Source organism: Ziziphus jujuba, chromosome 3, assembly GCF_031755915.1.
Source record: "Ziziphus jujuba cultivar Dongzao chromosome 3, ASM3175591v1".
Classification (NCBI taxonomy): Eukaryota; Viridiplantae; Streptophyta; class Magnoliopsida; order Rosales; family Rhamnaceae; genus Ziziphus; species Ziziphus jujuba.
In genome coordinates, this window is record NC_083381.1 from 14990691 (window position 1) to 15016076 (window position 25386).

General features: G+C 30.8%; 4 protein-coding genes across 5 annotated transcripts; 3 read left to right on the forward strand and 1 right to left on the reverse strand.

Annotated features, from left to right (window-relative positions):
* Positions 1–370: 370 nt before the first annotated feature.
* On the reverse strand, positions 371–7534 carry LOC125423147 (uncharacterized). Of its 2 annotated transcripts, none has more exons than XR_009638186.1 (3): positions 6326–7533; positions 3385–5135; positions 371–1532 (listed from the first exon to the last, which is right to left on the reverse strand). XR_009638186.1 is itself a non-coding variant. In XM_048476730.2 (3 exons), exon 3 carries the CDS (start codon positions 3667–3669, stop codon positions 2596–2598), a length of 1074 nt encoding a protein of 357 aa, XP_048332687.1. In that variant the 5' UTR covers positions 3670–5135; positions 6326–6847; positions 6975–7534; the 3' UTR covers positions 371–2595. The 2 variants fall into 2 exon arrangements, 1 of the variants encoding a protein (XP_048332687.1); XM_048476730.2 differs by having other exon boundaries at positions 371–5135; positions 6326–6847; positions 6975–7534.
* A 970-nt stretch (positions 7535–8504) lies between these two features.
* On the forward strand, positions 8505–9632 carry LOC125423194 (protein FAR1-RELATED SEQUENCE 5-like). The gene has a single exon (XM_048476824.1). The coding sequence runs from the start codon at positions 8505–8507 to the stop codon at positions 9630–9632; it is 1128 nt and encodes a 375-aa protein (XP_048332781.1).
* LOC125423195 (protein FAR-RED IMPAIRED RESPONSE 1-like) lies at positions 8570–11306 on the forward strand. Its single transcript, XM_048476825.2, has 3 exons — positions 8570–10721; positions 10860–10934; positions 11229–11306. Exons 1-3 carry the CDS (start codon positions 10080–10082, stop codon positions 11304–11306), a joined length of 795 nt encoding a protein of 264 aa, XP_048332782.1. The 5' UTR covers positions 8570–10079.
* Positions 11307–21305: 9999 nt separating this feature from the next.
* Positions 21306–24759, forward strand: LOC107422426 (protein ACCELERATED CELL DEATH 6). The gene is made up of 3 exons (XM_016031864.4): positions 21306–22497; positions 23103–23629; positions 23961–24759. The coding sequence occupies exons 1-3, from the start codon at positions 21783–21785 to the stop codon at positions 24531–24533; spliced, it is 1815 nt and encodes a 604-aa protein (XP_015887350.3). The 5' UTR covers positions 21306–21782; the 3' UTR covers positions 24534–24759.
* The last annotated feature ends 627 nt before the right edge of the window (positions 24760–25386 follow it).

The following is a 25386-nucleotide window of genomic DNA, read 5'->3' on the forward strand; positions in this document are numbered from 1 at the left end:
TAAAATAAAATAAAATAAAAATGAAAGACTGCCTCGAACTATTATTTTATTTTATTTTTTTCTTTTTGCGTGTCTGGGTAGTGGTGCATCGATACGATTCGTTTCGTGCACTCCAGTGAAATATGATTCGCTGCTGCACGTTTGCCCTTTTTGCCTCCTTAACAAAATCAAACGGTTTAGGTAGATGGATATGAAGTTCTTTGATCAGATTTTGTAACCAACGCAGTTCAGAGGTAATGTGAGCTAAAGCCCTGTACTCTGCCTCTGTATTTGAACGAGCTACAACAGCATGATTTTTGGACCTCCATGAAGAAAAATTCCATAACCACTTATTAACCTTCTGTCCGTTCGATCACTAGTCCAATCTAAGTCTGAAAATCCATGAAGTGCAAGTTTCATAGTTGACTTAATATACAAGCCATGTGTTGCTGTTCCTTTTAAGAACCTTAACAAATGTTTACATGCTTCCCAATGAATAGAAGTTGGAGCTTTCACAAACTGACTTAGTTTATTGACTGTAAGCTAATATCAGGTCTCGTTAATGTAAGATATTGAAGATCACCAATGGTGCTTCGATACAATTCAGGATTTGACAAAATATCACCATCATTCAAGGATAGAGGTTTACTCAAAACCCTAGGTGATAGTGATGCTAGAGCTCCATCCATGTTGGTTTTCTTGAGCAAATCAAGTATGTACTTGGTCTGTGTTAGCTGCATTCCATTGCTATTTCTTTTTGCTTCAATGCCAAGAAAGAAACTCAAATCTCCCAAGTCGTTTATTGAAAATTGAGAATTCAGATCGGAAATTAACTTCTTAATCACATCACCATTAGAACCAGTAACAATAAAATCATCTACATAAACCAAAACTAAGGCATATGCAGACATGGTCTTTAAGACAAACAAGGAAGAGTCAGAGATTATGTTGATAAACCCTTTACTGAGTAGAGCTCCTTTCAATTTGTCATACCAAGGTCGTGGAGCTTGTTTAATACCATACAATGCCTTATGAAGCTTACAAACATGTGTTGGAACTGTTTATCTTCATATCCTTGAGGTTGAGAAAGATAAACTGTTTCATATAAATCTCCATTAAAAAAAGCATTATTAAAATCTAGTTGTTTCACAGCCCATCCTTATGAGACAGCAAGACTAAGAACCAATCTAATAGTTGTAGGCTTGATAACAGGACTGAAAGTTTCATTAAAATCAAAACCTGGTTGTTGATGAAAACCTTTGCAACTAGTCTTGCTTTGAACCGTTGAACAGCTCCATCAGCACTTTTTTTAATCCAAAAAATCCACTTGTGTCTAACTAGATTCATGCCAAGAGTATAAGGTACCAAAGACCAGGTTTTGTTTTTAACTAGTGCTTCATATTCTTGATCCATAGTAGCCTTCCATTTGGGATGTTTCAAAGCATCTTGAACATTAGCTTGTTTGAAATCACCTTGATTGGCAACCAGTTGAGTAAGTGTAAAAACTTTAGGTTTGAAAATGCCACTCTTTGATCGTGTCTGCATAGGATGAACTGAAACATACTGTTTGTTAGAAACATTGTCCCGCTTAGATAAGATAGAACTGGAGGCAGTAGAAACCATAGGCAAATTTGATTCCATAGGTAAATTAGATTCCACAGGTATGTGAGATAGAATAGGTGAACTTTGCTCAGGAAGAAAATTTAAGTCAGCTGAGGAAAAAATATCAGTAGTAGCAACATGATTCTATGTATGCAAAGTATTAGAAGTATTAGAAGAGCTATGTCTTGAATTATCATTAGATAATGTTGAGTGTGAACTAATATGGTAAGGCAAGGACTTAAGAAGAACCAATGGAGCTGTAGAAAACTTGGAATTTTGAACTATAGATTTTGCTGTAGAATTAGACTCCAAGAAACCAGAGGAGAAAGGAAAATCCCTTTCATTAAAATTCACACTTTGAGCAATATAAACCTTTCCTGTTTTAGCAAGGTATTTGTAACCCTTGTGGTCTGCACTATAACCAACAAATACATATTTCTCAGTATGAAACTGAAACTTATGAGACTAATATGGCCTTAAAAAAGGATAACAAGCACTCCCAATGACCTTTAAATAATCATAATCAGGTATCTTCTTGAATACTAATTGATAAGGACTTTTAGAATCAAGAACAACTGTTGGTAATCTGTTAATCATATAATCAGCTGGACTGAAAGCTTCTCACCAGTAAAGTAATGGCATGTGAGCTTGAGAAAGAAAACACAGGCCTACTTCAACAATATGCCTGTGTTTTCTCTCAGCTCGTCCATTTTGCTGATGCATGTAAGGACGGGAGTGTCGAAAACTAATACCAGCTTGTTTCAAGTAAGGAAGGAAACATCTATATTCTCCTCCCTAATCAGACTGTAGGATCTTAATCTTGGTATCAAATAGCCTTTCAACCATTACATGAAATTGTTTAAAAATAGGTAAGGCTTCAGACTTCACTATCATAGGATAGATCCAGGTGAACCTAGAATAATCATCAATGAAATGAATATAATACTGATAGCCCTCTTTAGAAGCTGTTGCTGCAGGTCCCCAAACATGATTAGTTGCACTACTATCCAAATATCAGTTTGGATCACCCATCAAAACTGGTGTGGTGGCAACATTAGCAGATGCTTGTCCTGAGTATCCTCCACCAACTAACTTAGCATCTAAATTATGACAAGTTTGAGAGGTAACAAGTAGACCATTTCCACTGTGTAACCCTCCATGATTCACTTGCTGATAAGGAACCAATGGATTAAAACCAGCAGCATTCATAGGCATACTTCCACCAAAATGACCAAAATGTGATGTGGGAACTACAGGTCGAGACACAAAATCAGTGTGTACACCATTTAATGGTATTTGAGGAGAACCACTAAAAATAGAAGAATTGAGTAGTGCAAGATTACTCAATTGAGAGAATTGAGCATTAAAACCAAGAGAATTAGGAGTAGAGGTATGTCCATGAATCCCTTGAAAGACAGAATTGCCAGAATTGGAATCTCTATAGTAGCAAACACTAGCCAGGTGACCAACAGTCCCATAAATTTGACATTGAGGCTTCCATTTTCTATTACTTCGACCACTGCCTCTATTTCTTCTACAATAACTTCTACCACGAAAATCATCAAAACCTCTCCTTGCATAAAAATCAGACTTTCCAGGACCATATTCTCTATTATTAGAAATATTAGAATATGAACTAGTATAATTAATAGAATTAATGGTAGGAGATGATGAGGGAAACGCATTGTTAGAGCCTAGAGATAACTGACTATTGAAAGCAGACACAAGATTTGCAGAATGAAACATGGCCACAGTATTATTCTGATCCAGAGTTGTTTCATAATGAGAAAGATAATTCTTTACCTCTTGAAGGCTGGGTAAAGGAGGTCTGCTTGTGTAGTTAACATGCATTGTTTCATATTCAGGTCCTAGACCATTCAAAAGACACATAACAAGCTCTTTCTCTGAAACAGAAAAACCACTAGAACACATCTTGTCAGCAATTTTCTTCATCTTTTTGCAGTAGTCAAGAATCTTCATTGAACTTTTCATTATTGTCTGTAATTCATTCCTAAGTTGCAGCATGAAAACCTCAGAATGATAGGAATAAGTTTCTTCCATCGATGACCATAATCTCCTTGAAGTCATCGATCCAACAAGATCTACAAGCTCTTCAACTTCAATTATAGTAGTTAACCAGCCTAATAGAAGTTGATCTTGCAAAATTCACATTTGCTGCTCAAGAGAAAACCTAGACAGATTGGATTCATTTACCTCTATATCACTGTATACAAAATCTCACATGAACTGTGGCTCATCAAATAGCACAAACTTGTCAAGTTTGTGACCTTGTAATATGGGAAGAATTTGAGACTTCCACACCAAGAAATTTTCATTATTAAGCTTCAAGATGCTACTCGAGAACGGAGAGACAGTGACCAATGAGACTTCATTCGTTTCTGAAATTAAACTTGCAAACGAATTCATCATGTTCGAAACTCCTGGATTTTCCATTTCCAATCTATGGGATCATCAATATCGCTTTGATACCATGATAAAATTGTGTTTAGACAGAAAGAAAATGAAGGAAAATAAAGAGGAAAGAGAAAAGAGAGAGAGAGAGGCAGAGAGAAAAGTAGAAACAAATTTATGAAGTTTTTAGTATTATATTCAATCATCGATTTCTTTTACACGAAAATATTATTTATACAAGAAGAAGACTTTTCTAACAGCAAAACTTGTTGACCTAGATGAACAACTATTACAACTGTTAAAACAGACTAACAGCATACTAACTAACAATGACACGTCACTATTACAGAACTAACTGCATACTAATACATTTTCATACTCTATAAGGTATATTCATCAACAGGATCCATATATAAAATCAAAAAACACTTTAGTACTTTTACCGTATTTGCAGTTAGAGACTGTAATAAATATTTTACAAATTGCTACCTTTTATTTTCAACTCCATGGGAACCATACACAAAACGTCCAAATCATATCATGTACAACTCACATTATTACTTTTTTATTTTTATCTTTTCTTTTTTTTAATTTTTCTGAAAAAAAATTTTTTGAGAGAAAAAAAAAGACAAATTCCACCTGTCACCTTATCAGATGAGTTCTTTCATCAAAATCGTGCTATCCCTTGAGTAAGATTTCAATGTCTTCAACGATATCTCAAACCCACCGACTGCCCTAAAATCGGCTCAGCCATGGAGCCTCTCATGGAAAATGAATTCAAAAAATTTTTCTTTCTAATTGTTGTTTCTAAGGATGGAGGAATTGAATGAGGTATTGCCGGAGGGTTTTTGCCGATGGGAATGGTGAAAGAGTTCGAGGAGTCAATGCAAAGCGCTTTGCTGATTCAGCAGAGTTTTCTTGATCTGCGTGATAATTTCCATCGAATTGTGGTTGCTCAGCAGTAAAGGTCTGTTAGTCAATTGTTTTCAGTTTTTGTTTTTATTTGATTTTGGAACGTTGTTAGAAGTGGTTAAATTTGGAAAATTGAAAGTGTTTGGTCTTGCACATTTGAGAAATGATTAAAGACCCATATTTATCCATTGAAAGCATATGTCAGCAGTCAGTATCACCATCATCTGCATCTAAAGCAAAAAAAAAATTTATGTAATTTAGTTAGCTATTCACTGTATTTAGACATGCATTTGAATTTCAATTGACTCGTAGAGGATCTATGCAAAAACATTGGCGATAATGTATGCTTTCACTATCCAGGGGAAGTAATTATCAAAATTTTTTTATTACTTTTAATAAAATATATAATAAAATCGATGATATTAAAATACATGTTATACTATATATAATTGCAACAAAATTTAAAGGAGTAGAATGAAATTTATTCTTAACTTTTTTTATTACAATTAATTAATTTAATGTAGAGATAATTTATCAAAAATAGAACCTTTAATTATCAATTTTGTTTCTTCGTGCTTTTGTATTAAACAATATCGTTTACTTTTACACTTTTTTTTTTTAATATAATAAATGATTCGCAAAAATCTTAAGCCAATAAAATACTGATAATTTTGCGTCACTTCGTCAAACTTTGAATTCGTTTTGGATCCTCATTTATAGATTATAGATAATATTCACCTAACGTATGCACCCAAAAAAACAAAAAAAACAAAAAACAAAAAAAGAAAGAAAAGAAAAAACCAAACGTATGCATTGTGTTAGATATATAGTCAATAACCCAACTAATAACTCTTTCAAAACACTTCTTAAATAAAAGAAAGAAAGAAAGAAAAAACTCTTAAAAGACACCAAATAAGCACAAAAAAAGAAAAAAAAAAAAAAAAGGCAATGCCAAGAAAACAAAATGTATTCTGTTAAAAAGAATCAAATTTCCTAACCACATATTTTGTACTGATGTGATATTTTATTAATAATTTATAAATTAATAATACTTTATAATTATGAAGGCAAAACTAATGAAATAATATCAACTCATCAAATATGAAAGATTTGTTAAAAAACATCGAATAACGATTGTTGCATGCATATGGAAAAAGTAAACAAATAAATAAAAAAACAATTCTTTATGATATTCACCAAAGGCCCAAAAAAAAAAAAAAATCATCATATAATTGATGAGTAAATCACATGAGTTCTTTATATATTTATTTACTTATTTTATGTGTTGTGTATGTGAGTTCTTTATTTTTTTGTTTATTTATTTTTATGTGTTATGTATGTTAAATATACGGAAAATTTTCTAATACTCCCGGAAAACTGACCAGTACTCCTGTTATTCACCAATTGACACATGTCTTACCATTTTTTTTAACTTCCGAGACGGCTCCGTCATTTCTCTGTTTGCTCCATTTTTCTCATCGCTTCTCAAGAAATCGGCACGGCTCTGTAGCGACCCATTTTGCGAGCTATGTAGGAAGGTTGTAGTGCAATTGGAGGTAGGAGAAGGGCTGAGCCAGAGAGAGGTCTTTCAAACAGAAATATTAGAGATAATAAGAGAAGGCTTTGCTTAGATGCAAGGGCTTCACCTCGAAGTAAAAGTTTGGAATTCAAAAGTGGGAAAAGAAAACACTGAATCTATTTTGAGTTATCTGAAGGCCTTTTTTTTTTTTTTTTTTTTTTTTTTTTTGGGTATCTGCAAAAAAATGGTTGAATAATTTTGGAATTTTTATTATTATAATAATAATTATTTTTTAATAAAAGGATTCTTTGGTCCAAAACTGGGGAAGCTCTAATTTATGGGTGATATGGCTCTTTGTAGTAGGCCAAACTAGCAAAATTCACTTTGAGCATATTTTTGTCTCTCGTTCTTTTTTTTCCTAACCTGTAAAGGGAAAACAAATTTGGACTTCAAATAAAGGAAAAAACGAAAAATGCAAACAAATATGCACCTGCATATTTAAAAGGAAGAAATAAAATGCCAGACAAATTACAAAAAGATTAATAAGCACCGATCAAGATTCTCTTGTGCAGGTCAAATCGTTCCCCAAATCCGATCTCCGCAATTCCAATAGCTTATGTTTCCTTGATGAGTATGAAAAATAAACAGTTTTAGTCAAGTTCTTGACAAGTTGAATGAGAAGAACGGAGCGGAAGGAGAAGAGAAGTGCCAAGTTCTTGAACAGTGACGAGAAAAATGGAGCAAACGAAACGGAGAAGTGAAGAAGCCGTTTCAGAGATGGAAAAGTGAAACAGGTGTCAATTCGAGACGTATTAGATATTTTTCACTCGGCGTGGTCAGTTTCCAGGTAATTCTCTACTGCGCCTAGCTTTGAAGAACAATGAGCTGGCATGATTGAACTTTCGACTAGGTTTTCTTTTTTTATGTAAAAGGGGAGTTATATTAATCAAAAGAGTCAACATACATTCAAGTATGTTGACAATGAATCAGAGGGTGGAGAAGAAACCACTTTCCTGATTCATTATATATGCAAAGTCGGAAAACAACACCACGCGAAACATGGATACGGATTTTCTGTTTTTAAAATTCTGTTCCAATTCTATCCAATTAATAAAAAATTGATATCTTATTCAAAATATCATCATATATTTTTTTTCTGTTTTTACATTATTCACCGTTAAATTATATTAACGGAAACTTTTTTATAGCTGTAAAATTCCAACTGGATCCACTTTATTAAAATTTAAAAACAAAATCCTTTATGATTTTTTTTTTTTTTTTTGGTTTCTTGTGCCATTCTTGCCGTTTTTCTCCCCTTCAATGTAACTTGTATATTTTTTAATTATTATTATACTAATCAGGTCCCATTTATTAAAGTTTTAAAAAAATTCTAAATTATTTTTTTTATTATTATTTTTATTTCTTGTGTAATCCCCTGCCAATTTTCATTCTTTGATCCCGTAACTGTTATACTTTTTTTAATTACTATTATTTTTTTCTACCGTGCGACAGCAGCAGCCATTGAGGCTTCTTTCTCTAGTTTTTTCTGTCGTGAGGCACTGCAGCAACCATCAAATCGTACCTATCATTCTCGAAAATAAAAAAAAACAGGTACCTTCTTTATTATAAATTAGAAACTTCATCGGTAGTTTTCGATAAGTGATTATTACTTTCTATATCAACATTCTTGATTATTTGCTTGAGTAAATTTATGTAATTATTATATTCAATATTGATTTCAATTTTATTTATATAATATTTAATCTAAACAATAGAAAAAACATATAAAATTTAATCATATATCTTTTTCATTTATGTGTTTCTTATGGTAATGCATCCATAAGAGGGTTTAAAATATGATATTGCATTCTTGCTATATTCTAATATTTTATAATAAATTAAAATATTCTAGGCTTTAAAATATTATTCTTTTTTTATTTTGCTTTGATATTATATTTTCTTTTAATATGATTAAGCTTGTTATATATATATATATATATATCTCTATTTATACCGTTATTTTTAATTTTTATGATTCTAATTTTTTTCTTTATGATATTTAATTATAGTGCTGAAAATCATGGATAATGATAGTTATGTGAGTAAAGATATTAATATATCATTGGAAGATGAAGATAAAAAAGATGAAGGAAACATAACTGGTCAAGAAAAAATAGAAGCGATTCATTCTAAAATTTTGGATGAAATGATACCAAAAGTTGGAATAGAATTTAAAAGTGAAGATGAAGCTTATAACTTTTATAATGCTTATGCTTACAAGGTTGGTTTTGGCATTCAAAGGAGTAAGGGACATAAAGATCAAAGTGGAAAGATGAAAAATAGAACTTTTTGTTGTTGTTGTGAAGGCTTTCGGGAAAAGGATAAACGAAATATTAATGTTAAATCTCATCGTGCTGAAACAAGATTTGGTTGTTTAGCTAGAATGAAAATAAATTTGGATCAGACTGGTAAATATCGTATTACTGATTTCATTGCCCAATATACACATGTGACATCAACTCCCAATAAAAGTTATTTGCATAGGTCTCAGAGGAAGTTAACTTTTGTCCAAGCAGCTGAAATAGATATAGCTAATAGTTCAGGAATTGCTCCTAAAGCAAGTTTGGAGTTAATGGCTAAGCGAGTAGGTGGATATGAAAATCTTGGATTTATTCGTGATGATTACAAGAATTACTTGAAAATGAAAAGAATAATTCAAATGAAGGTAGGAGAGATAGGTGGTGTTTTGGAATACTTACAATCTATGCAATTGGAAGATCCTTACTTTTTTTTTTATGCAATACAAGTGGATCAAGATGATTTGATAAGTAATATTTTTTGGGCAGATGCAAAAATGATGATTGCGTACTCTCATTTTGGTGATGTAGTTAGCTTTGATACAACTTATAGGAAAAATCAAAGTGGTCGACCTTTTGCTATGTTTCTAGGGGTGAATCACCATAAGCAAACTACTATATTTGGAGCTGCATTATTATATGATGAAAGTGCTGAAACATTTATCTGGTTGTTTGATACTTTTGTAAAAGCAACGTCAGGTAAAAAATCAAAAACTATTCTTACTGACCAAGATCCAGCAATGGAAAAAGCATTAACTTCTCAATGGCCAGAAACATGTCATCGGTTGTGTATATGGCACTTGTATCAAAATGCAGCAAAACATCTTAGTGGAGTTTTTGCCAAATTTTGAGAGTTTGCCAAAGATTTTAGTAGCTGCATATATGATTATGAAGAAGAACAAGAATTTTTTCTAGCTTGGAATGCAATGCTTGAGAAATATGATCTTAAAGATAATGATTGGCTTATATGAATGTTTCATTTGAGAAAGAAATGGGCATTGGTTTATGGCAGAGAGACTTTTTGTGCAGATATGACTACTACTCAACGAAGTGAGAGTATGAATAATGTGATTAAAAATTATGTCAGCTATCAACATAATTTATTGAGGTTCTTTGAGCATTTTTAGAGGTTAATCGAAGATCGTCGTTATGAAGAACTAAAGGCTGATTTCAAAGCGACTCAAAGTACTCCATCGTTATCATTTCCAGTTGAAATTCTAAAAGATGCAGCAAGTATTTACACCCCAACAATATTCAAGGTGTTCCAAGATGAGTTATGTAAGGCTTATGATTATGCTATGCAAATATTTGATCATATTGGGACATTGACAGAGTACAAACTTACCAATCATAAAAAACAATTTCAGCATACTGTTAGATATGATTTTTCTAATAACACAGTGATTTGCAGTTGTAGAAAGTTTGAGTTTACAGGAATTTTGTGCTCCCATGCTCTTAACGTTCTTTCTTCAAAGGATATAAAGAAAATTCCTATACAATATATATTGAAACGATGGACAAAATCTGCAAAGTTAGGAAATTCTGAATTTGTATTTGCAAATACAATAAATGAAGACCCTAAAGTAAGTTTGGCAAGACGTTATAAGGATTTGTGTAGATTGCAAACTCAGGTGGCAACGAAGGCAACAAAAACAGAAGAAACATATAAAATTGCAAGAACTGCTCTTGCTAAGATTTTAGAAGATGTGGATGCATATTTAAAAGACAATAATATTGTAAAATCCATTTCTAAAATCGTAGAGACTACAACCGTACCAAGTGCTAGTGAGAAGATTAAAGGAATTAAAAATAAGAAAAGAGTACATGGAAAATCTACAAGGCCAAGAAATGCTCTTGAAAGGGTGCGAAAGAAGAAAAATGTTGCACTTGGAGAACCATCTCAGCAACAGTCACATGCTAGTGAAATAGCACATAATGATGTAAGAATTCACGTTCAATTCAACAAACTTAGTTATTTCAATATTCCATTCAATGCAGTTATAATTATTATTAACCAAAATTTTTTCTGCGTTATTTATATTAATATTTAATATATTTGCATATATTTTCACTTGCAGGTTTCTTCTAATTTTAATAGTCAAGATCTATTAAACTTGCCATTCAACATTGTGCCTGGATACTATGGTGATCAAGTAATACTATATATTTAATTACATTTCATCTTTGTGGTTCATGCTTTATTTTTTTATGGTAAAAATTATTAATATTATTTTATTTTCTTGTTTTTTATATATATTAAAATATTATATATACTAGGTTCGTAGTCATGTTGCTTCAACAAATTTGATTCAGAATACAAGTATGTTGAATTTATTATAACAGGTATTTCAAAAGATTATCAAATATATATATAAATTTTTATTTTTTATTTTAAAGTTTGCATTATTTTTATAGGAAATGACATGTATTTGTGTGTCTTTTTGTAGGTGCATGCAATCCCCCAAGAACACCAATGTTTCAGATTCAATGACAATTATATCATTGATAATAACAAGAATATATAGAAGTTTGACACAGGGATATAGAAACATTGAAAATAAGTTTTATATTATTCGTTTTTACTACTGAGAATAAGTTTTATATCATTTGTTTTTACTATTTAAAGCAATTTAGAAACATTTATTACATTTCCTTAGAGTTAAAAATAATATTCTTTTATATATATATATATATATATTTTGATGAATAAAGTATTCTTTTATATTCGATGATAGATGTGTTTTGTTAAAATTGTAAATTGATGTTTTTTCATATATACCATAACAGAAAGAAATTGCTGCAGTGCCTGGTAGAAAGAAAAATAGAGAAAGAAGCCTTAATGGCTGCTGCTGCTGCACGGTAGAAAAAAAAAATTAAAAAAAGTATAATAGTTAGAGTGAAGACTGGCAGGGGATTGCACGAAAAATAAAATTAAAAATAAAAAATCAGAAAAAAAGAAGAATGATTTAGGGCTTTTTTGAAACTTTAATGAGTGGGATTCGATTGGTATAATAATAATTAAAAAAATATACAAGTTATAGTTGAAGGGGAGAAGAACGGCAAGAATGGCACAATAAAAAAAAAAAAAGAACAGAAACGAAGAGAAAAAGAATGGTAGAGGACTTTATTTTTAAATTTTAATAAAGTGGACCCAATTGGAGTTTTGCAGCCACAAGAAAGCTTCTGTTAGTATAACTTAACGGTGAATAACGTGAAAACAAAAGAAAATATATGATAGTATTATAAATGAGGTGTCAATTTTTTATTAGTGGGACATAATTAGGGACAGAATTTTGGAGACAGAAGATCTGTATCCCGCGAAACATGGGACTACTAACACTTTGGAGCACTAATGTCATGTTGAATAAAAAACGTTTGGAACAATAATTGACAAATAAGACAAGACGTGGCGGTTTTATAAAGTGCCTCAAGAGACAAAGTGAGATAAACACGTAAACACGTCGAGACAAATTATCACTGATCTTTATTACCCAAGAAAGAAAAAAAAAACGACCACTAGTCTTAAAAATAAAATTTTTTATATGATTAAAAATTATAGACAGAATTTATAACTCAAAAATTAATATATATATATATATATATAGACAATATATTTAGTGAGAATGATGTTTGACACGTATAAAAAATAACTACCAAAGTACTTATTAAGTGATAAAGTATCAATATTTACTTTTTGCAAAAAATTTATAAATATATATATCAAGTGATAAAGTATCAATATTTACTTTTTGCAAAAAATTTATAAATATATATCACTATTTACTTAATTTATAGTTAACTATATTTATCAAATCTGATAAAATTTCATACAATATAATAATACGATATAAACTCATACGATAATTTATGATAATTTATGAGTTTGGATTGACAATATCGTGTTGAGTTCGTACCAGTGTCATCTAATAAAACCCAATAAATTAACTAATTTTAATAGGTGAAACATAATAAACCTATTAAACCTATTAAAGAGGGATATTTTGATAATTATATATATTTTATAATATTAAATTACTTTTTATATATATATATATATAAGTGATAAAGTATCAATATTTACTTTTTACAAAAATTTATAAATATATATATCACTATTTACTTAATTTATAGTTAACTATATTTGTTAAACCTGATAAAATTTCATACGGTATAATAACACGATACGACCCATACGAAAATTTATGATAATTTATGAGTTTGGATTGACGATATCGTGTTGAGTCCGTATCAGTATCATCTAATAAAACCCAATAAATTAAGTGATTTTAACAGGTGAAACACCATAAATCTATTAAACCCATTAAAGAGGGATATTTCAATAATTATATATATTTTATAATATTAAATTACTTTATATATATATATATATATGGACAATATATTTAGTGAGAATAATGTTTGACACGTATAAAAAATAACTACCAAAATACTTATTAAGTGATAAAGTATCAATATTTACCTTTTGCAAAAATTTATAAATATATATATATATATATATATATCACTATTTACTTAATTTATAGTTAACTATATTTATTAAACCTGATAAAATTTCATGTGATATAATAATACGATACGAACCCATACGATAATTTATGATAATTTATAGGTTTGGATTGACGATATTGTGTTAAGTTCATATCAGTGTCATTTAATGAAACCCAATAAATTAAGTGATTTTAACAGGTGAAACACCATAAACCTATTAAACCCATTAAAAAAAGATATTTTGATAATTATATATATTTTATAATATTAAATTACTTTATATATATATATATATATAGACAATATATTTAGTGAGAATAATGTTTGACACGTATAAAAAATAACTACCAAAATACTTATTAAGTGATGAAGTATCAATATTTACTTTTTGCAAAAAAATTTATAAATATATATTTATATATATATCACTATTTACTTAATTTATAGTCAACTATATTTATTAAACCTGATAAATTTCATACGACACAATAACACGATACGAACTCATACGATAATTTATGGGTTTGGATTGACGATATCGTGTTGAGTTCGTATCAATGTCATCTAATAAAACCCAATAAATTAACTGATTTTAACAGGTGAAACGCGATAAACCTATTAAACCCATTAAAGAGGGATATTTTGATAATTATATATATTTTATAATATTAAATTACTTTATTTATTGTTAAACATGTATCAATTTGTTCTTTTTTAGTTTAGTTTTTAAAAAATCTAAAAATAAACAAGAATTCTTGTAATTTTTTAAAAAAATTATTAGTTTATTATTTCAAAGCTAATTGAAATTTAAATTTTCAAATTTGTATTTATCATAAATGGGTTAACGGGTTACTGACGGGTTGCAACGATAATTTATTGAATGAGTTTGAGTTTATTTATTTTCATACGAAAACTTAACGAGTCGTGTTTGGGCTAACTTAATTATACACGAATACAACATAACAAGACAGGAATATGATTTAACACGACAGGTTGCCAGGCCTAATATTTATACTTTTATGGATTAAAACCACGTCAGATTATATTTAACTATATTTATTCTTAAAAGATTAAAATCAGTATTTTATGCTTTTCTTTTTCCATTTTTATTTTTATTTTTTATCTTTTTGCATTGTTTGTTCAAATTTTCTATTTTTGTTTTTTCTATTAAATCAAGTGAAATTTACTTGCTTTTCAACTGTTGATTAGTATTAATTAATAGTAAAGCATCTCAGTTAACTACAAACTTAAAAAAATAAAAAAATAAAAAACCAAATGAAAATACAGTATAAAATTGTTCTATTTTTATTTTTTATTTTTTTCTTTCATATTTATAGTTAATTCTAACTACAATTAACACCAACAAACAATTAAAATAATCAAACTATAAACAATTTAGTCAAAATTAATAATAATAAAAAAGTAGACATGTTAACAACACCTAATTTTGCATTTTGGTTTCTAAATAAACAGTGCTATCCTTTGATTTTCGTGCATATGACCAATGATAAGAGTGGTCAATCTATAGAAATTAAGCAATTTTGATTAGCGTTTGATTATTTTTTGATCTCTTGAAATTAGAGACATTTGATACAAATCATACTGATCAGATGTAATATAACACCCCATCTCAAAGTACACTGAAAATATTTCAAGTTGACCGAGATTGACTGGGTTTGACCGCCGTTGACCGAGAGGGATCAAATTTTGACTTTTTGTTTCAGGTGGAATTTTAAATTGACCAAGGTACTGTTGCAAAGTATGTGTCACCTCGAGTTCATAGACTAGTAGCACGTCGAAATCGAATCTACAGTTTGAAAGTTATGGGCAAAACAAGTTTAGGTTCGAACTGTCCAAGAGGTGTTGTAGTTGACTTTTTGTTCATGCAAAATTGAGCTTTAACTCATGCATGCTTGTCAAGTACTTGTCAATACGGGTTCATAGACTAGTGGCACGCTTAATTTGGATATTTCATTGAAAAGTTATGGACCTGCAAAGTTTTTCTAAAATTGTAATATTTTATATTATTTTATGCTTGTGTAAAACATGTGCACAGCATGTGCCACGTGTCAAAATCTTAGCCACTCCTATGAATGCACAGTGGCACCCACGGGATGGTTTCTTATTGGCCAGACCGTGTGTGAGCCGGGGGGAAGAGAGAGAGAGAAAGAGTGGAGGAGAGAGAGGGAGAGCCACCACCAACCGACCACTGTCGTTTCTTCCATTCCGGCCACCATTTCCTTACATGCGCCACCCACCACCACTGCCTCCTCATTTCTGGATAGCCGACCGCCGACACGTTTGGATCGAGTCTATTTCCGACGGCATCGCCGATTGCTTCAAACCGAGATTTCTTCCTATTCCAGCATCCATTTGCCTCACCGCTGGTCCCATCTGTTTACCCATCCCCCGATCTACATTTCCTCCAAAAATCATAGCCAGTGGCCATCGGATGCACCGCCGGCAGTGACGGTTTCCGATGACCACGACGGCACTGATTTCCAGCGAGTTCCTAGTCACACCGCCCACTTCTTCCCACTAATTCTAACCCCCTGAACCCAAAATCCGGTATCCATTTTCCTCAATTCCGAATGGATTGTGAGAATCGGGGGTTTAAAGTTCGATAGCTTTCCGGTGAGATTCCGACCACCACAGGTCCGATCTTCAGAAAGTAAGACGAGGCCCGTAATCCTCGCTTCACAATCTTCGATTCGGTATATCATTTGTAAATTTTGGTTATCGTTTGTGTTCGCTTCCCGGGTATCCGTTTGTGAATTATCCAATTAAAATATTAATATATTTGATTTTGTGTAATGTTGATATTTTAGGTGCACATGTGGGTCGTGAGACGAATCCTGTGGAGGATCTTGATTGATACGCGTGCCCAAGGTAAGTGATTCACCTTCAAAATTTTTTTGGGTGATTAACTATATATTTTGTGTTAATTGATTATTTGGAAATTTATGTTTTATGTGTTGGAGATTTAATAAAATTACTATTTAATTTTATATTGCCAATTTGTGATAATTTTAATATATGTTTGGTGCCAAAAATATATTTGGGAATCTAAAGAAATTGTGGTTTTAATTATTTTTAATTATTGTTATGTTTATTATTAGATTTATTATGCATAATTGTCTGATTTTAATTATATATGAAGTTTAGGTGGTTTTGAGGATATGTTGATTTAAATTAATTTTTCAGAATTTGAGAAAAATATGGGTTTAAATTTTTATGTTTCAAAAATATTTATACATTGGAATATTAAAGATTTGACTTTATGCCATTGGAAAATTCGTATATTTGAATTGATGGAATTGAGAGTTGATGGATTTGAAATTTGTGGATTTTAAAGCGATAGATTTATGATGATGATCTTAAAAAGGAATATGAAAATATTCTGGGTTTAAAAGTGATGTGAACCAACAGATTTGAAAGGTGAAAAATTTATGGGTTTAAATGGATAAAATAAACCCTGTGGTATTTTATACAAATATTGATTTTATGATTTACGAGTTTTTAGATGCACCACACATATACTGGTGTTCTGTATATGTGGATATGATTAGCGTGCAGGTGGGTGTGAGTAGCACACAGGTGATTTATAGATTGTCCTGTGGTTGCCATCGGATAGAGGGTCGGCAAGTTGATATCGATCGTAGCCACCCCCTTCCATGGCCAGGACGCCTGTTTGCAATGGCGCGGTGGGATGCCATGCGACGGTATGCCGATTTCTCTCTTTAACCTCTTGTCTGGCAGTGATCAGGACGTTAGGTACTCTTGACGCCACTATTATATAGTGGGTGCATCAAATGATTTTCACGACATGATTTTCAAATATGAAATATTTTAAAATCTTATTTTTAATAAAATGTATTTAGCAGTTTTTTATTATTTATTTATTTAAATTTAAAGTTTACACAATTTTTATGAAAATATTTTTACGAATTTATTATTCAAATTGTTTTGGTATTTTGAAATCAATTCTAATATATTATGTTTTCTTTCATTTTATTTTATTCTTACCATTTATTTTTAAATGGGTGTTTTATTTTGATTTAATTATTTCTTTACTTAATTATAATTTATTTATTCTAATTAATTAATTACTTTCTGAATTGTCTTAATATGCATTTCATTGATATTTTTGTATTATTTGCTTATGATATGTTGTTAATCTTTTAGTAATTGTTATAAAAGTTTATTTTCATTTCAATTATTATTTCCATTCTGATTTTAGATTCTTAATTTGTTGTGTTTTATTTGTAAATTATTTGACTAATTATTTTCCGAATCTTGAGGCCATAAAATATTGGGTTTTGCAAAAATGTTTTAAAAAGGAAACATTTTCAATTGAGTGACTATGAGGGTTTTGAGAGAAAAAATTATTTTCAATTATTATTATTACTAAATCATTTATGTATTTATTTATTTAATTATTATTTATTTATTTACTTATTACTACATTACTTAAATATTCGTAGTTAGTAGACTGGATTGCTCACTGAGATGATTAGCATCTTATATTTTTAAATTTCATTCCCTTAGGCTCAGGTGGTAGACATTGTTCGATCAGGATGAGCTCGACAGTTGATCGTTCCTGGAAATCCGAGAAGTCTTCTTTTCTCCATTCCTTATTATATAATATTTCTTTCTATTCTGTTTGTAATAACTATCACACTTACAATTTTATTAATGCTCTGTATACTACATTGGATGTATTACTTAATTAATTATGCACTGATTCACTGTTATTTATTTGGAGTCCTGCAAACTTATGGAAATAAATTGTAGTAAAACGGGAGGAATTAGCTGGTGTATATAGAAGTGTGTTTTCAGTGCAGGAAGTTGTGGTAAGTCCAACCCTTAGGGAAGGTTCTGCCAGATTTTCCATTGGAGGGTTTGGTAGGATTTTCCTGGGATTAGGACTTGTCTAGGGTTCCGGTGAGAAATTTTAGATGGGTCTTGACATGTAAGCGTTTTGCCTTTGAGGTATTTAACTACCAGCAAGCAAAGGACACCCCATGTTTACACTTAGAACCAATCATAGAAGAACTAATTACAGGATGATTCTATCATCCGGATGATAGCCGAACTTTATATATATCAAACATATATACCCGTTACATAAAATATTTTCTCATGGAATTTCGGATAATGTTTACTTTATAAACATTCACTTTAAAAATTTTATGTCTGTAAATCCAATTATTCAATATGTTTATTTATTTTTTTCCTTTTCATAGAAAAAAAAAATTTCCTCTGACAATGTGTAAAAAAAATAAAATAAAATAAAAGCATGTTATTTGGTAGAAAAAAAAAAGTGTAAGTTGCCAAAATAATTCATATTAAAAATATAATTTTTCAAAAAACAAAAAAATAGGTAAACACATCATTATCAATTGTTATATTCAGTTTTTTTATTAAAAAAAAGAAAATAGATTCACATACCACTAATTAATAGGCCCATTGCACTATTACTCCTAAACCATCAGGATTTTGCATTTTCTCTATGTTCTTTTAAATTGGTGCTAGATTCAAAATGGCATGGTAAATAATATGATTTTTTAAATTAATTTATTATTGAATTTTATTAATTTATTTATAAGTCCATTTAGAGCATTTTAAAAGATTTTCTATTTATTTGATACTCTTTATTTTAAAAAGTTAATCTTTATGAAAAAAAGTTTCAATTAGCTTTTTATATTGATTTTTCAATGCAGAAAGTGGTTTTGATTCTCAAATATTATATTAATTTAATTCAATGTAATATAAATTCTCATGCCAATATATAATATTTGAAAGATGATTTATATAAAAACATGGAGAAAATTAACTGATTCACTGTTATTTATTTGGAGTCCTGCAAACTTATGGAAATAAATTGTAGTAAAACGGGGAGGAATAAGGTGGTGTATATAGAAGTGTGTTTTCAGTGCAGGAAGTTGTGGTAAGTCCAACCCTTAGGGGAGGTTTTGCCGGATTTTCCATTGGAGGGTCTGGTAGGATTTTCCTGGGATTAGGACTTGTCTAGGGTTCCGGTGAGAATTTTTGGACGGGTCTTGACATGTAAGTGTTTTGCCTTTGAGGTATTTAATTGCCAGCAAGCAAAGGAAACCCCATGTTTACACTTAGAACCAATCATAGAAGAACTAATTACAGGATGATTCTATCATCCAGACGATCCGGATGATAGCCGAACTTTATATATATATATATATATATATATATCAAACATATATACCCGTTACATAAAATATTTTCTCATGGAATTCCGGATAATGGTTTACTTTATAAACATTCACTTTAAAAATTTTATGTCTGTAAATCCAATTATTCAATATGTTTATTTATTTTTTTCCTTTTCATAGAAAAAAAAAATTTCCTCTGACAATGTGTAAAAAAAATAAAATAAAATAAAAGCACGTTATTTGGTAGAAAAAAAAAAAGAAAGTGTAAGTTGCCAAAATAATTCATATTAAAAATATAATTTTTCAAAAAACAAAAAAATAGGTAAACACATCATTATCAGTTGTTATATTCAGTTTTTTTATTAAAAAAATGAAAATAGATTCACATACCATTAATTAATAGGTCCATTGCACTGTTACTCCTAAACCATCAGGATTTTGCATTTTCTCTATGTTCTTTTAAATTGGTGCTAGATTCAAAATGGCATGGTAAATAATATGATTTTTTTAATTAATTTATTATTGAATTTTATTAATTTATTTATAAGTTCATTTAGAGCATTTTAAAAGATTTTCTATTTATTTGATACTCTTTATTTTAAAAAGTTAATCTTTATGAAAAAAAGTTTCAATTAGCTTTTTATATTGATTTTTCAATGCAGAAAGTGGTTTTGATTCTCAAATATTATATTAATTTAATTCAATGTAATATAAATTCTCATGCCAATATATAATATTTGAAAGATGATTTATATAAAAACATGGAGAAAATTCCCCCCCCCCCCCCCCCCCCAAAAAAAAAAAAAAAAGATAACATAAATAGAACAATAAAATCAGTTCGAAAATGGAAGGAGTATTGAGTTATTAGATTATAATGGTATCTTGGATTTTATTGTTTTTATAAAATTTTAGTATAAATATAAAGTGAAATAGGTGTCAATTCACAGAACTAGTATTAGAAATTTTTGCGTAATATACAAAGGAAAGTTCGTAGCCTTTACTGGTGACAACTGCCACCTCAGTATTGAAGAAAACTTAAGCTTCCGAAGATATCAACTAGACCATATAATTAAATATATAATATATACAGGAGTTATATTGTCAGTTTAAGTGGGCGCTTATACCGCTAATATGATTTTAGGCACCTAGTAAACTGGGTGATCCCTTATAGAAAAAGTTAGATTTATATTATGTGCATACACATTCATATATAGGTTTCAAAGCAGTAGGAGTAAGACAGGCAAAAATTATTAAGAGGGTTTTTGTCGGGCTTATATTAAAATTTATTGAAATAAAGAGTGGGCAAAGTATAAGTTAAGCAAGCAATTTGGTTTTTAGGAAATAAAAAATTACGGAGGCAAAGGAAACAATGCAGTTGATATATTGGTTAATTTCTATTGCACTTGGATAATTCAATACAACCTAAATACAATGGTAGTAAAGCAGGACTATAAACCAATTCACTTGAGTGAGACAAAGGAGAGTTGAACATCGTGTGTAGGGGTGAAATACAGAGATCTACGAAGAACATTAAAAGCAAAGGCAGATCTCTGGAAGCATGGGGAGAGAACGGAAGTAGATACTCTGGTAGTCCGTGTGTCCTAAACGATGTAAGCCCACCAGTGGCTTGAGCCCAACTAACACGTGAAACACTCTGCCTAGGGAGTACACTCGCAAGACCGACCGAAATTCAAAGGAAGGCGCTCCAAACAAGCACTCATGATTGCTTGTCCTTGTCCTACATCATGTAACCTTGACTCATGCGTGAATATCGGCAAGGATTTGCCAATTACAAAAATTTACTTGTGCAGCAAGAAGCCACGTACTACAGGAAGAACAACTAATGCAGCCAACAAGAAACTTCCTTCGACATAAAAGTAGCCAATAAAAAACTTTCTTCTTGATGAAGTTGCCACCATGCCACTTTCTTCTTCATTTCTCAGTGCCTTTTCTGACAAAGACTCCACGCTTGTAGAATTTCATATCCTTTTTCTGTTGACAACAGATGTATAGGTACATTAATTCCAAATACGTTCCTCATATATATATATATATATATATATGTATCCTCCGATAACATTGATATCAACGACTTTAGTTAATTATCTTTTTAAAGCTGTCTCAGCTCGCTCTTCTTATTCTTATTGCTCCTAGAAATCTTCAGCTGAAAGATACCATTTAAATATATTAGCTAGATCTACATCAAAACACTTTCTTCGTGAACATTGAAAATCAGCCGTTTTCTTCTCCTTATATATCTACAGCAGCAACAGCTAGCCACTGCTAATTGCTAAAGACAGCATGGATTCCCAACCATCATCAACTCGTTTCGTTGCTTGTAGTGCATCTGGTGACATAGACATGTTCTATTATGACAGATTCCGGGAAAAGGAAGAAGGGATCTCCAACCACATTGTTGATAATGGAAGTAGTGTCATGTTGTCCATGAACCCCAAACTCTATAGGGCCGTCAGAAGTGGAGACATTGAATTGTTCCGTCGACTACATTTAGAAGACATGGATTGTGCTGATTTAGAACAACAAGTCCCTCAAGGAAATACAGTGCTTCATATTGCTGCACATTCCGGGAATGATCCACTTGTGAAGTGCATCCTCCAACTCTGCCCAGATCTCATTAAGAGTAAAAACACCAACGGCAATCTCCCTCTTCATATAGCTGCCGCTGCTGGTAATCTTTCCACAGTAGAGATTTTGGTCTCAGCTGACCAACAACAATCTGTATCGCTAAGGGAGAAGGACAGTAATCATGACACTGCTTTGCACTTGGCTTTGCAAAATCGCTACGAAGAGGTTGCTTTTTACTTGTTTGAGGCAGATCAGGAAGTAACACATTATATGAATGGGTTTTTTAAGTCTCCTCTCCATATTGCAGCTGAGGCTGGATATGCTGAGCTTTTTAAGCGCATGATGGAGATATCAGCTGGAAGTCATGATGTACCAGATGAAGAGTCGAAACAAAGAATCATTATGGCTGCGATCCATGGAAAGAATGGAGGTAACAAAGACAACCCAATCTTACTAGCTAGCTACAAATTTTGAATTGGGGAATTTTTTTAGCTATATTTTTTTCAATTGAGGAAATTTAACCACCAAGAAGGGTTCCTTAGATTTTTTAAAATTGAAAACTATGAACACATTGAGAATTAGAGCATCTCAAATACAAATGTAGGCTGTGAAAATAAACATGGCATATAAGCAAATATAGATATTGTTTTAAAAAATCCCTCTTCAATAGTAATATGTATAATAAATGTAAATTAACATGGTATGAACATTATCATAAAAAATACCTACATCTAAATGCTCTACTACACATGAATGTAAATTTTCTTTAAAAAAATCAATTATTTCAAAGAAATAAAAAAAAATCATAAAATATGTAATTAGTTAATAATTTTATTTTTTTTTTTACACCTCTAGATTTAAAGATTATTTCGGTGAAAACCCCTCTCCCCATTTGTAATGAAAAATAATAGTAATAGCTTTTCTCTGCTTTCTTTTTTTCTTCCTCTCACCTTCGTTTAATTTTTTTTAATCTAACAATTATATATATATATATATATATATATATATATGTATATATATATATATATACACCAGGCGTATTGGATGTCATATTGGAGAAATGGCCATCTCTTGTAACACCAGACAACAGCTGTCAAATCAATCCTCTTTCGCTTGCAGCATTCACAGGATATCTTGAGGGGGTTCAGAAAATATTAGAAAAATCTAGACACCTCGCATATTTACGTCATGAAAATGGGTTCTTTACCATTCATCAAGCATCCAAAAAAGGTCACATCCAGATAATCCAGGAGCTTCTCAAGCATTGTCCCGATTCAATAGAATTGCTCAACAGTAAAAAGCAAAATATTCTCCATGTGGCCGCTAAGTATGGAAAATCCAAAACAGTACGCTACATGCTCAAGAATCCAGAGTTTGAAATGCTAATTAATAAAAAAGATTACAAAGGAAACACTCCCTTACACTTGGCTAGTGAAAAGGGGCATCCGGAAGTTGTGAGCGATTTGATATGGGATTCAAGAGTTAACTTACAAGTTTTGAATATAAAAGGAAGTACAGCTCTAGATGTTGTTAACAATTCGGTTTATCCCTCATATCGGAAGGTATGTATGTTACATTTATGGATTTTCATGTGATCGTTTTTCTATAAATGATAAGCTGGCTGATTTCCATATTTGTTCCTTTTTCAGGGAAAAAAAAAAAAAAAAAGTTATCATGTGGATAATACATCTAAATTTTAATTATTACGATATATATATATATATTAGTCATTTTTGCTAAAAAAACAAAACATTCTACAAATTAAATTGTAAAATTAGCTATTAGATCCACTCGTATTGTTTATAACAATTTCTTTCCTTTTGTTTAGTTGTTGTTTTTTATACTCGTAGTTCACTTACATAATCTTGATGATGAAAATATGTGGTTTTGCAGCGACTGACATGGCTAATCTTGAGGTATGCTGGTGCACCACAAGGCAAGAATGCAAGTATAATGAAAAGACACTCCCGAAACTATCCAGACCTTGGACCTTATGACAACAGAATCAATACTTTCATATTGGTAGCCATATTAGTTGCAACAGTAGCCTTTGCTGCTGGTGTCACAGCGCCAAACAACATGACGTCTTCTCTAGTTCACAACGCCATGTTCCATGTATTCGTTATTACTAACACCATAGCTATGTACTCCTCCATTATTGTTGTGGTTGCTCTCATTTGGTCGCAGTTGAGTGATTTTCACCTACTCCGTGCTTCCCTTCAATTTGCAGTGCCAGTATTGGGATTAGCTCTTGCCATGATGTCGATAGCTTTCACGGCAGGTGTTTTTCTGATAGTGAGAGAAAATGCTATGCTTTCCATTTTTGTATTGGTGTTTGCATCAATTGGAATCCTCACTATGTTGGTGCTGTTTACTCCACTTTTTCTCCCAAGCTCTTTGCCCCATCGGATCCTACGTTATGTATTTTATTACCCGGTTCTTTTGTTGATAAAAGTTACCAGATAGAAGATGGTGAAGAGTAGTTCATTTAGGATTTCTGTTACTTATTGTCAAGTCCTCAGTTTTCAAACACTTTTTTTTTTTCGTTTTTTCTTTGTTTTTGTTTTTGTTTTTGTTTTTGTTTTTGCTTTTTGTTTTTGTTTTTTTTTTGGTTGGTTGTGTGCGTGTGCTTATGTTGTTCGAAGATACTAGAGTACTTTGATTAATGCTATGTTTTTCCTATTTTAATTATATAGAGAAACATTGCTTTCTATATGTGAATTGACTATATATCTTCTTTTACTGACAAGCTCCTCTGCTTCAATTTCCCAATTTTCTCACCCAAAAATTTAGACACCCACGAAACCTCTTCTCATGTATGAGTACAACTTACATTTCATACTCAATTTCTTAAAACACTGACCTTTTTTTTTTTTTTTTTTTTTAAAGTTATGAAATTTGGTTATGATTTGCAGTTCCTAGAGCAGTTCCTTTTTATAAAAAATAAATAAATAAATAAATAAAACCTTGTTCCTAGACCAGTTTCCCAAAACACTGACCCTTTTTTTAAAAAAAAAAACTAATGGCATGACTTAGTTGTATTTGGACGAGACCAGTTTCAAATTTTAGTAATTTTCCGATCATTTTTAAGTTTAGTCTAATCAACAAATCCTCAAGTCTGCTAGACTACATGCATCCTAGAAAAACAGAGTCGGTCATCAAGTCAAAAACTTCCTTAGAAATGGACTGACTAATGTCCTATTGTTCGAGGAAGATAAGGAATAAAAGATTAAACACAAACACAAAAAAAAAAAAAAAAAAAAAAAAAAAAACGTAAAAATTTTTAATCTAAACAACTAGAAAAATGCTCATCAATATT

Coding starts and splice junctions, on each gene's coding strand:
- LOC125423147 (XM_048476730.2), bottom strand. CDS start 3,669: ATGACTTCAAGGAGATTATGGTCATCGATGGAAGAAACTTATTCCTAT.
- LOC125423194 (XM_048476824.1), top strand. CDS start 8,505: ATGGATAATGATAGTTATGTGAGTAAAGATATTAATATATCATTGGAA.
- LOC125423195 (XM_048476825.2), top strand. CDS start 10,080: ATGCAAATATTTGATCATATTGGGACATTGACAGAGTACAAACTTACC. Junction 10,722..10,859: donor GTGAAATAGCACATAATGAT/GTAAGAATTCAC, acceptor TTTCACTTGCAG/GTTTCTTCTAATTTTAATAG. Junction 10,935..11,228: donor CTGGATACTATGGTGATCAA/GTAATACTATAT, acceptor GTCTTTTTGTAG/GTGCATGCAATCCCCCAAGA.
- LOC107422426 (XM_016031864.4), top strand. CDS start 21,783: ATGGATTCCCAACCATCATCAACTCGTTTCGTTGCTTGTAGTGCATCT. Junction 22,498..23,102: donor GATCCATGGAAAGAATGGAG/GTAACAAAGACA, acceptor TATATACACCAG/GCGTATTGGATGTCATATTG. Junction 23,630..23,960: donor TTTATCCCTCATATCGGAAG/GTATGTATGTTA, acceptor GTGGTTTTGCAG/CGACTGACATGGCTAATCTT.